At 38.3% G+C, this 12,960-nt stretch overlaps 1 protein-coding gene across 2 annotated transcripts in view; it reads right to left on the reverse strand.

The window, feature by feature from the left end:
- Positions 1-12,279, reverse strand: part of Pkn2 (protein kinase N2) — a 105,369-nt gene extending 93,090 nt beyond the window's left edge. The window contains exon 1 of one of the 2 annotated variants that reach the window (NM_001105755.2): positions 11,876-12,279. In NM_001105755.2, the coding sequence (NP_001099225.2) occupies positions 11,876-11,923 (48 nt within the window). In that variant the 5' untranslated portion in view covers positions 11,924-12,279. Of the gene's footprint in view, positions 1-11,466; positions 11,648-11,875 lie in introns of those variants that run through there. The other variant, XM_063281277.1, reaches the window with a different exon arrangement.
- Between the last annotated feature and the right edge of the window lie 681 nt (positions 12,280-12,960).

The raw sequence follows: 12,960 nt of genomic DNA on the forward strand, positions 1-12,960 counted from the left end.
AACATTTATATAATATTCAGGTTCCTTTAGTCTCAGTGCTCAGGAGACAGAGGCAGGCTGATCTCTGAGTTCAAGGCCAGTCTGGTCTATCTTTAGAGTTCCAGGCAAGGGCTACACAGAGAAGACCCATCTTGAGAAAACAAAAACAAAACAAAGCAAAGCAAAACAAAACAAAACAAAACAAAAAAATCAACCAACTGTGAACACCGACACTTCTCAGCTGGACTGTAAATAACATAAGGACCCAGTCTGGGAAAGCATTTTTTGTGTGTTGTGTTTTATTTTTGAACAGGGTTTCAGTGTAGCAATAGCTGTCCCAAGAGTAGCTCTGTAGACCAGGCTGGCCTTAGACTCACAAAGATCAGCCTGTCTCTTCCTCCTGAGTACTGGCATTAAAGGTGTGTGCTACCACTATCTGGCTTAGGAAAGCATTTTTAAACTGAAAAACTTATTTTCAAGTAATACTAATAGATTACTTCAAATGTAAGCAGAAATATAACCTATAAGGGCCTTTTTGTCTCATCTAAATTGACAATATTGAAATAAATCAATTCTTTTCTAGAACAGTTCTATAAAATTTCTATGATAAAATATTGTACAATAAGCAAAGTTGATGCTAGCCAATATAACTGCCACTGGCCAGATGTGGCCACTTAATACTTTCATTAAATTCCACTAATTTAAATTTTAATAGCTACACATTAGCTATATCCTAGTAATAAAAAATAAAAAGCTACCAAACAGCCTCAGACAGGTCACAAGACACTCAGGACATGAGATGACAGCACTATGTGTCATTTCCCTTGAAGCCAAGATGTAGAGGTGAAAAAGTTATATTAATAATTTTGACCCTGCAGCCCTAGGCTATGTTAGTGTCCCAGTTAACAAAAAAGTTACTAAAGTATAAAGATAAACAGTAAATTAGTTTTGAAACAGAATTTTATAGAATATATGTGTGTTTGTACAAATATACACGGTAGGTTTTCTGGTGTTGGGTTTTTGAGAAACAGTCTCTCACTGTTGGCCTAGAACTCCCCATATGGACTAAGTTGGTCTCAAATTCACCAAGCTGCCTGCCTCTGCCTCCAGGGTATTGGGATTAAAAGCACAGCACATCTGGCCACTATTTGTTTTTTTAAGTCAAGTGCTATTGCAGAGCACAAAAGTTTTAAAAAATTCAAGTTTATAAAATATAAAGCTCCAAAAGGCCACATTAATTATTCAAAGGTGTACTATTACACCAATTTAAAGACATTTATATTCAGCATCTGTAAAATCTTCAGCAATGCACACAGGAATGTCTTGAGCCTTCACATTTAGCCACTCGGGGGCTCACCTGGGTTCCTAAGTACTTCTAACAGAATATGTAACAAAAATCTAAAGTCACCAAAGGAAATGAAGTGCTTTTTGTGGATAAAAATGTCAGATATACTCAAAGACATTCAAACGCAGTTATAGAAGTTTAATGATGCATCAGGTTATACACCGTCAAGTGCCAGGCTCAGCTGAACAGAACAGTGGGGTTTTTTCCTGGAGGTCCAAGTCTAGGTTATGTAAAAATCAAAGCTGAATTTCAGGAGTTCCTACTGCTTGGTTCTTTTTTGTTTTGTCTGTTTTTAGGCCATGGCAGTAGAGCCTATCACATATTGAGCAACAGGAATAACAAAAAAACAAAAGTGAAATTGCATACAGTAGCTTTCCTTGCTGAGAAGTCAATTTTAGTGGAAAGGCATAACAGAAAGCATGGCTCTTGGGTTTAAAGACGATAGACGGGAAAGCTGGGGTAAGGATGAAGTAACACCATTAGGAAGAAGACGGCATCTGCCAAGTAAAATTAACACAGACAAGAAAATAATGTAGAGCATCCTTTTCCTTCTTACTCTTCTGTATTTAATTCTGAAATGCTAGAATCACTGAGTGTTAAGATACCTCTAAAAATGAAAAACAATGGCTTACAAATTGGGAGGGGCTACATTCGGAGATATTTGGGATTCTGGAGGGGAAAACAGAGGGTGGATATGATATTTCATTGCACACTTATATAAAATTCTCAAGAATAAAGATTATTTTTAAAATGGTTTAGGAAAGCTTATTAGATGCCAAGTACAAATGAATGTACTTTGGGGCTTTAAAATATCTTTTTTTAAATTTAAAACAGTTTATCACTAAAAGATATTTGTCCCTCCTATAGTTTGAACTATCTCCCAAGGGTTCAAGTGCTAGAAACTTAGGCCTAGTGGGTAGTGTTAGAGTGGCCTACAAGAAGGTAAACAAGGTCATGAAGAGTGGATCTTCTGTGTCCTATAACTAATGAGATGATGGTTGTCATAAAACTATTCCATTCCAAATCCACTCCCCTTCAGCAGGCTCCCAGGTTCCCTTCTGCTTCTTTACCATCACAATTGAGCTGTGACAAGGTCTGAGGGAACACCTGTTAGGACACTGGAACTGTCCTGTGCAAACCCAACAGCTACCAGAATCATGAACCAAATACACTGCTTTGCAAATCTGTGACTGTGTAACAGGTCTGGTCTCTATTAAAGCACATATAATTTAATTTATAAATACAGAAAACATCTTCCAACTTCATCTGTAATACCTTCTTCAAATGATTTTTAAGTTTTATATAAACTCTAAATAAAGATAATATAATTTTAATGTTAATATTAACGATGTCCAAGGCTTTCAGTACTTTCAGGACTAGGCGGCAAATTACAGATGCCATCTTACATTCATTTTCAGTTCTCCTGAGAAAAGATAATTTTTCAATCATTTTTAGTATCTTTTAAATTTTTAAACATTTTGGGTATTTTGAAAAGCTCTAAAAATTGATAAGATAGAAGATATATCCTTGAAAATTCTGGTGTTTTACAGATTGACACAAAACAAAAACTCTACAATGTGATAGATAATAATAGAGTAATAATAGAATTATATAGAAAACTATAATGAGAGAGAGGAGCCAGAAGATGGAGATTCAGGTTAAAGGTGACATTGACTGAATAAATCTAAACCTGCAGATTGGCCTAAATAATTAACTCTAACGAAGCACGGTTTAAGAGTACAACCAGTTTTGTAACACACTTAGAAGACTGAGGCAAGAGGACCAATACAAATTCAAGACCTGTCTGGTCTACATAGTGAATTCCAACATACGCTACACAAAGACCTGTCACCAACAACTTCAATGATCATGTGTAAAACTGTACATTAAATACTTTGGAATTCAAGAACACTTTACAAATGTTATCATAAATACAATATAGTACTATTAATATTTTCCATATGATTCTCATTTTGTATAAGATAAACTTTATAACCAAAGCCAGTAGCTATTTATAACTGTAGTATAATTAACATAATAAAAATAAAGATCTACCACTGTGCCAGCCTTAATGAGTCCATCATTTTAGCAATTTTATAAAGCAAGTGCATGCTTTATATGTAATATTAAGAGCCTCCATTAGGTATATAACAATTCTTTGTTTACTCTAGCGATTTATTTATGAGTATGTATGTATGTATGCATGTATGTACATATGTGCACTAATTACATATCTGGTGACATAAAGGTCACAAGAGAGTACAGGATACCCTGAAACTGGAATCATGAGCCATCATGTGGGTAGTAACAACAAATGCTCTTAATTGCTGAGCCATCTCTCCAGCCCCTATAAGACAATATTTAAAAAGGGCAAACCAACCCTAAGTATAGAAATTTTGTACAGTTTCTATGAGGTTTTAACATAGTAAAACCTCAAACTAGAACAAAAATTTATAGTAAAATGAACATTCTCTTGATATTGAAGTGCGATGATTGGGTTTATGTAGAAACAAAATGGAAATTCAATTATGTGAAAGAAGAAACCAACTGGGCACTTAGTATAATTTGCAAAACAAAGATCAAATATATTCAGTTACAGAGTTCGTATTATTTAGTAATTTAGAATATTGCCACAAACCTTTTTCTGTAGTACAAAAATGTACAGGACCTTTTGTACTTTGTAGCTATATACAATCTTACTTCAAATATAAAATATCTCAAAGTCTCTGGGAAAACAAAAAAAGCAGGCTATGAATTTATTTAAGCAGATCCATGGGGTCTGCAGTGTGGTACAGTTCAGTACTTGCAATGCATAAATAAATTAAGCATCTTAAATTTTTCAATGAACATTCCATCCTAGAAATTCATTCCATAATGCAAGATTTCAACCATCCACGCACACAAACTCAGTTTACTGTTATTTTAAATTAAAACATCATGGAAATATGAACACGTTAAGACAGCTATTTTCACTATCCCCTATATCCCTCTATATGACAAAAGGGGGGTAAAAAGAAAAAAACCCTCATCTAGGAAGTATGATCAATTATGTGTATATTAGGCCGGCCGGCATGTAACATAAGGTCTCACTATGGAGCCTGGGTGATCCTCAAATCCCAATCCCCTTGTACCCTTGCTCTACGTGTTAGAATTAGAGAATGTGTCACCAGGCCCTGCACAATGAAACTGTCTTAAAATTTACATCTGGTGAGGGAAGAATTGCATCCACTATACATCAGGTACCTCATGAGTAGCTGAAGGAGAAAAAGAGTGAAAGCAGAATATCAAGACAGTGGTAAAGAAGTAAATAAAGAAGTAAATGATTTCAAAACGGCTTGTGTTAATACAAAAGTCAACTTTAGAGGCTAAGATAATAATTAATAAAAAAGAAAAAAGATGAGATTTCTAGCATAAACAAGAAGAGTAGATTTTTAAAAATTAGAGAAGTATGGTGGAATGGTAAAAGACTAAAAACAATTACATTACTTATTTTGAGCCTTTATTGAACATAAAGGTGTAAGGACATCAAGTGAGTAAAATAGTAGGAACATGTCATTCGACCACCATACTAAGTGATATATTCAATGACAGGAGCTGTAAAATTGGAAATAACTTATTTCACACAAAGGGTCACAAAGGCTAAATGGCTAACTGACTATAACTTTACTAATCTATAAAAGGCATCATAATATGGTCATGCATTCCTGCAATCTCAAGTACTTGGGAAGCTGAGCATGAACCTGGACTCCAAAATATGACCCAGTCAAACAAAGACAGACTGGAGGAGGGAAAGTGGAAAGGCTAAACTTTTTGATTCTGCATGAATATAATTGTTTTGTAGTAGAATTAAAGGATTGCCCAAATTAGCAAATACTCATTCCTGAAGATAGACAGTATTAGTATTCTCAAAATTAGAAGCATCACATACAAACACAAAAGTACAAAAAGAAAAATGTGATTCACACATCTGCAAAGTTTAATGTCCTAGTTAAGACAGACAGAGAAAGGTCTAAAAAGATTTACAAGGGCCAGAAAACAGAAGATCCCTTTGTTCTAATCAAAAGAAAGTTATTGAGTTTAAACATATGTACTTTTTCCTAGCTCACACTCCCTTCTCAGAAGATGCTTGCCATCTCTAAAATAACCCCATTCCCCAAGTGCTAGAGTTGATGGATCAAGCTGAAATAAAGCTAATGAGATTTTCTCAGTCACAGCATTGGAAAGCAGTGTACGATATACACTAGTCGTTTCGCCAGGGGCTTGTTGGGCATTTGAGTTGTAAGGTTAAAGAGATAAAAGAACATGGAATCAACAAAAAGAAGAAAAGAAGGGGAGCAGGGAAGGAAGGTTTATTACTCTGGAGACCCACACACATGCGTGCGCGCGCGCGCGCACAAACACACACACACACACACACACACACACACACACACACACACACACACACACACACACCAGTTAGCCATGGCTTATGTAGGCTATAGAAAATGAAAAAGAACAGTAAGGCAAAATAATTTCTCCTCCAGATGTGGTAGAGATGGGGAACAGGGAGAGAAGGACTCTCAAAGTTTAAAGAGAAAAAAAGTTGAGTAGGTTCACAACTACAGTTGTAGTGATGTGGCTTACTATATATTACTCAGTAGAGACAATGACAAGATAAGGAATTTCTTTATTACAAAGGAGCAGAAATGGGTTGGACTTAAGAGAAATGTAAAGCTTGAACCATTGGTGAATACTGTATAAGTCAATAGATGAGTTTTTAGGGAATAAAATGACAAAACACAAACTAATATTATAAGAAATAAGTAAGCTACAAGTAAGGGTAACTTCAGGCATAATTCTTACATATTAGTCTAGACACCTTAGGGAGACTGTCTCAAAAATAAATTCTTACTAGGTAGGAAACACGGATAAGTGTCCTTTAAACCCAGGAGTTGCGTTTAAAAAGGTATTTCTTACAAGAGTATAAGGCAATTATAATAAAGAAAAACGGACAAGTTTAACTTTGTTAAAGATTAAGAATTTTTACCATCAAGGACACAACAATCAGAAAAATAATAAATTCTAGGTTTGCAAATATTAATAAACTTTGATAATGAAAAATATTCTTTGTTTTACACTCAAAATTAAATCTGACCAGCACCAGAAGTAAATTGGTAAGTTATGTGAATATGTAAATAACTAATTCAAAATTATATACTTCAGGCATACTGTCCACTAAACATAAGAATTAAATATTAATGATGACAAATAACAGTATTAAGTAATTTAAGAGAAATGGAACGGGGAAATGAGTTGCAAACTACTCTCGAAAATAATTTTTACATGTACTCTAAGTCAGCTAACATTTCAGTGCCTACCATGTGTGACATGTACACTATTTTATACAACTGCCTAGGGCTTTTCACTTGGAAAGTTAACAAATCCAGAGACATAAACTATACTGTTACTCTTTCTATGCCAAATCTGCAACAGATATATAGTCACAAGCTTATTGGAAGTTCAGTATCACCTCTTAATGCCAAAAGTGTTCACCTACCCTGTAAAGCAGCAACTGAGCCTCTATACTTTTATCTCTTTCTTAGACATTCATGGAAAACATGTACAGACAGTCCATAATATCTTAACTCAAAATTATGAAAAACAAAAAATAAATTACTAACAGGAGTTAAATACTCAACTATTCAACAATGGGAGCTATCGTCTCAAACTATGGCAGTTATATTGAATGACTACAATAATAAACAATAACATGGATAAATTTATCTAATGTAGGTGGAAACCCAAGATTATATTCAACACGATTATATAAAAAACAAAAGCTCAGGTAAATGACACATCTTTTACGATTATACATTCTATAAAATTCCACACAAGGAAGAGCCTAACCCACATTACCCTCAGTGATGACTATGTGGATCGGAGAGGAGGTGAAGCTGGGGATCAAGGAAAGAGGAAAACAATGCACAGCTACAGGAGGGACAGTGGTGGCCCATGAGCACCTATTCCAACAATGATTCAATAGTGTGTATGCCTGAGGTTTAATAAAAGAAAAAATTACACGTAATTTATTCAATGTAAACTCTGAAACAGCCAAAATAACTCAAGAGACTTACATCCATTTTATAACTACAGGGCAGGAAAACCAAAAAGGCTAATGTATAAAAGAACATGCTACTTAGCACACATTGGCATATAAGAGGCAAATCTTCTAGAACCAAAAATAAATTCCAAAGTCTATCATAATTATTTTCCAATAAATTAAAATGCCTATGTGCCTAGGGAGTAAACCTTTAATTCGGCAAAGTAGGTGTTGCAAATTTTTTAAAATGGATATATTTTACTATCAATTCTATATAATTCTTGTGTATCAATTCATCTAATGCAACAGTTAAGCATGTATATACTGGGCAGTATACACAATCTACAGGTGACTAAGGAAAAAGGGAAGATTATAGACTATATAAGATACTATGGCATTTCACCCACGAAACTTAAGCATCTAGGAATTCTGAGATCTACCAAGTGGCAGGGAATAAATTACCTATTGATTCCAAGGAACAATTGTATATTTGTAATATCAGTTACACACATCCTTTAGTAAACTGTAAATGCTATTACTGTTTGGGGAATGAGCCACCTCTTCATTTCTCCACATAGACTCACACACACACACACACACACACACACACACACACACCCCACACACACATCAACACCTCCCCCTCCTTCTCACCATTTTGAAACTAATAGTTTCTATGTAGCTCTGGGTTTCCCATAACTTTATATAGACCAAATTGACCTCAAACTCAGAGATCCCATCACTCAGGAGGCAGAGGCATTTATTTATTTGGGTGAAACTATGAATGAAGAACCCAAGGATACAAAGGTTAACTGTAATTGCATATGACAATAACTACAATAAATTCCTCATAAAATGATCAAGACAGTCCTCATTAAAGGTAACAAATGGAACCTTCCTATTAATATTCCAAGCACCTTCTAAGTGCCAACACTGAACTAGGTTGTGAACAAACTTAAAATTTAAACTATGAATAGTCATTTGAGAAATCAACCCATATCTCTCATCAGAGACAGTCAATGTGAAGCCAAGGAAGCCTGGAGAGGATGATTTATAGTGTTGCTTTGTGGAATAGTGCCTCCTCTGAGAAATTAATAAACCATGGCTACCACACACTACCAAATAAAGACTACTGCTCCTGATTCTAGTGGGATCTTAACGTTTACATCAAAGGTAACGCTGATCAACATTTGGACCAGTTTTTAGAAACTGACATACAATGACTGAATACATGACATGAGTTCACAGAACTGAGACAACTTAGTGATGGAAACACACAGATCAGAGTTAAAATTCAGATTTAACACTGTAACCATGGGAAACTTACTTAACATTCTTATTTGTTGGCTGATTGTTTTCCTGCTTTTGTTTTTGAGGCAGCATCTCACTACTGAGCTCTGGCTAGCGTGTAACTAACTATGTAGACCAGGTAGGCCTTGAACTCAGAGCATTCTTTGTGCTTCTCCCTCTAAGTGCTGGAATTAATGGCATGTGTCCCAATGCCTGAAAACCTAACACTCTTGAGGTTAGTTTCCTAGTTCATAAAATAAAAGTAACATACCTTACCCTACTAGATCTTTGAGAATATCAAATAGGTATAAAATATACCTAAGAACAATGTCTTATGTGTAGCAAATAATGTGCTATTTGCACTTTCCTAAAATGCTCTACCAGTACAAATGATATTTGTGCTATTGTAGAAAGTAAGACTCATCTTGCCTTGGTTAGCGACTTCAGCAGTTTTGGTAGACATTCAGTTGACACTAGCATCTATAACTTAAGGGCAACTACCTACCATAACTTTTCTCCAGTAAATTCTCTTTACCCAAGCAAACTCTTTAGGAACTTTGATGAAGGAGATAAATCACCAATATCAACAAAATTATAAATATTCTCTTCTACTCAATATTTGCTTCTGTGTTCTCTAAAACTACTGCAATAGCCTTTGAAGATTCTTGATACTTTTAATTAATCCCAGTTTTCTTAGAAATAAAATTTAGGGTTTTTTTTTTTTGTCTCACAAAAATTAGTTTCCTGCTATGATTCAAATAAAAAAAATTGAGAATACTATGATATAAAAGCTAGAAACTGTTTTTGTCTTTACTATAACAAATATTCTTCCTTAAGCTTTAAGTTTTTGGCTAACAAGGTCAGTGTGCACTCTATTAATGCTTTCTTTTTAATAAGTCTCTACCTTATTAGCAAGAGTTACAAAATGTTACTCACAGACACATTCCAGTAAGGATGAAGACAAAATAACGTGTTTCAGAGTTACAAAGTTGCCTTTCAAGAAGCAAAGGCCAATTCCAGCTCTAGCAAAGTATTTCAAATTCTGCAGTATAGTTAAAAAATGAAACTGAATGTATGCTTATAAATAAGAATTTCATTGAATTTATAATCAGTATCTAGAGTGAAACAGTATTGTTAGGACAAGATATGGTGAAGTAACAGTGTTCAGCCATTAAACACATCTTAAAATTGGTTACATACTAGTTTGGCAGAAAATCATTAAGAAACTAATTTTCAGTCTAAATAAATTCAAAAAATTTAGAAGCTTAAAAAATGACTCTGAATAAACTTTTGGCAAATATTGAGTCAACGTACATTTTCATGACTAAATGAAATAAATGTTTGAATAAATGAGGTGTAAAGTGATGATAGGGAACAGTATAAATATTAGTAAACATAATAAACTTTAGATGCAAGAATTTTTATTAGAGCTGAGTAAATAAACTAAGAAAAATGTCCTCCATATATGACAATGTAAAAGTTGTTGAAGTACCAGATAATAAGAACTATTTTTTAGAGGAAGCTATACTTTATTATAAAAAGTAACTCCATTGGGTGTTCCTTTGTTTCCACTTTTTAACTTGTCATATTTAAAGGGTTTTTTTTCCTTCTTTAACTTGCTTGTTACTGCTGAAATTGACCTTACTAACAAAAAGTTCCTAAATATAACTTAATAATAAAAAATGCTTTCGGTTACAATGCCAAAATAAGTGCATTTATGCCAACCCCCCGAAAATACAAGGATGCCATATACTTTATAATTCAACACCACAGATAAGACAAATGCTGCCATTTTAAAGGCATTTTCTTCTATAAATATGCTTTTCATATTTCAAAAGAAGGCAATATATGCTTTTTCCAAAATATTTAAGACCAAAAGTACATGCTTACTTTTAGAAGCATGTAAATTCCTAAAAGGATCTATTCAGTTAGCAAATCTGTGTTGTGAAGAGTTGCTTACTAAAAGCTAATTGTAGTTAAAAGGTTATATAGTGACATTTTCGAATGACAGGAAATTGAACTTTACATTTCCGAAGGATTCCACAAGTGCAGCAGTGTATTTGTGTGCCCTGTACAAGTCTCTAATTTTGATTAAGATATAGCAAATATCACAGCAATGTGTTTAAACTGATATCTGATTGTCCGAATATACCAGACTTATAATGGAATCTAGAAAGAAAGGCATTTCAAAAAGAAATTTACACATTGAAGCAATTATTAACTTTGTCATCATAAAAACAAAAATCAACTGAGTAGCCAAAATATGAATACATTAAAACAAAACAAACCCAGTTTAGAGACAAAATTCTAATCCAGATGTAAACAATCCCTTGAATACTCCACAGTAATGAAAACTAAACAACATGGTAAACTTAAGTCTTCGACTCCATAGAGATCTCAAAAGAAAAATCGTGCTTACTTCATCAAATATTTTGTTGTAGATAGGAAAAGAATAATGTTGCTTTGACACGGAATACACTAATTCAGAGATCTATTTTGTTATCTTCTGCGGACATGTGCTGCCTAACGTTTTCACTTAATGAACTGTTCTCTGGTTTGTAAACAACTTCTGTAGCTCTCTCTCACTCTCTTGTGTCCAAATCAGAGAGAAAATGAAAGTCTTGGGGTGGGGGAGGCATCAATATCTGAACTTCCGGATGTGAGCAGGGGGAGTCATCGGAGAGACCACCTATCTATCTTTCATGGAGTTAAAAAGGAAAAGTTGAGAGAAAGCCGCGGCCCGCAGATCACGCTACAGGCTCTCCGTCACCTGAAGGGGGCTGGCAGCGCAAGGCCATCACTTGGGAGCAAGTCCTCCGGGGCTGAAGTTCTGGGGGGCGCTCTTTGTGCTGTCGGAGGGGAAGGGGAGGGAACCGCCCACAGCCTGGGAGTCATTCAAAGGAGTTCGGGAGCGGGGTTGGGGGGAGGGCGGGGCGGTGACACCGGGAGGGGACCCGAGCGAGCGCACGGACCCGCCCGCGGAGACGGTGTCCCTCCGCCCGGTGGCCTCCGAGAGCGCGCGGGAGACTGGGTCCCGGGGAGGAGAAGCGGCTCCGGCCTGACAACCCGCGAGTTTCCACACCTAGCGGGCCAGGGGCGCGCCGCACAGCGTCCCAGACCCCGCGGCCGCCTTCCCCCGTGTTCCCAGGGCGGCGCTCCCGCAGGGCCGCGGCCCTTACCTGCAGCTCCGTGAGGAGGATCTCCCCCCGGTCGGGGTTGGACGCCATGGCGCTCCGCTCGGGACTCCGCACCTGAAAGCGGCCAGCGGCGCGGCCGAGGGAGAAGGCGGGACGGGAGCCGGGCGGGGGGGTGAGGACCGGAGAGAAAGCAGCAACTAGGGAGTCATGGAGGCGCGGCCCGGCTGCAGGCGCGGCTCAGGCGGCCCGGCTCATGGAGAGCGGCGGGGAGCGAGGGCCCTCGGCGCGGCTCCCCTCGCCGCCCGCCGCCGCCCGCCGGACTCTGTTCCCTCAGCCGCTCCCTCAGGGCGACGCCGGGAGCCGCCTCAGAGCTCTCGGTGCGGGGCGCAGCGGCCGCGGCGGCAGCTCCTCCTGTCGCACCATTTGGCTGTCACCGTGTCGCAAAAGCAGCCTCACTTGGCGGCTGCCGGCGCACGTGACGGCCGCGGCCACCGCCCCCGGCTGGGCGGGCTCTGGGAAGATGGTGTTGGCGGGGACCCCGAGGCCAGGCGCGCGGGGCGGGGCGGGCTCTGGGTGGGCCGGGGTGACACTGAGGCGAAAGGCCCGGGCTCGCGTCGCCGGGAGGCGGGAAGGGCGAGCAGGCCACACCCACCTCCGGCTGCGCTTAACGGCTCCGCGCGAACGCTAAGTCTGGCCTCCGGCCGCAGGTTGGGGCTACTTTCGGCCCGCCCTTCTGGGGAGCCTCGTCCCGAAGCTCGCCCACCCCGTGCTGCCCCTTCCTCCCTCCCTAACCTGCCCAAGCGTGTCAACCTCTTGCCTTAGGCTCGCGCGACGTCGCCACCAGTAAGGTGCACTGTGAGCCAAACCGGCACGGAAGAGGCACTTTGGAGAAGTGGGAGTGGTCAGAGCTCCAACAACTTTTCAGGGCAATCCCCACTGGCTGCCTTTTCCTCGAGCGCTACCCTGAGCGGTGGTTGGAGCTGGAAAACTACTGAGCTCAAAGTTGAACTGGCTCATTTGTTGATTTTTTTTTTTTAATCTAAGTTTAACGGAAAGAGATGGGGCAGAATCAACTTCGGGAAGGAACCGAGGCCGACCTGACTGGGGGAGGTATAAATGAGAACTAA

This window comes from Rattus norvegicus, chromosome 2 (genome assembly GCF_036323735.1).
Source record: "Rattus norvegicus strain BN/NHsdMcwi chromosome 2, GRCr8, whole genome shotgun sequence".
Lineage (NCBI taxonomy): Eukaryota > Metazoa > Chordata > Mammalia > Rodentia > Muridae > Rattus > Rattus norvegicus.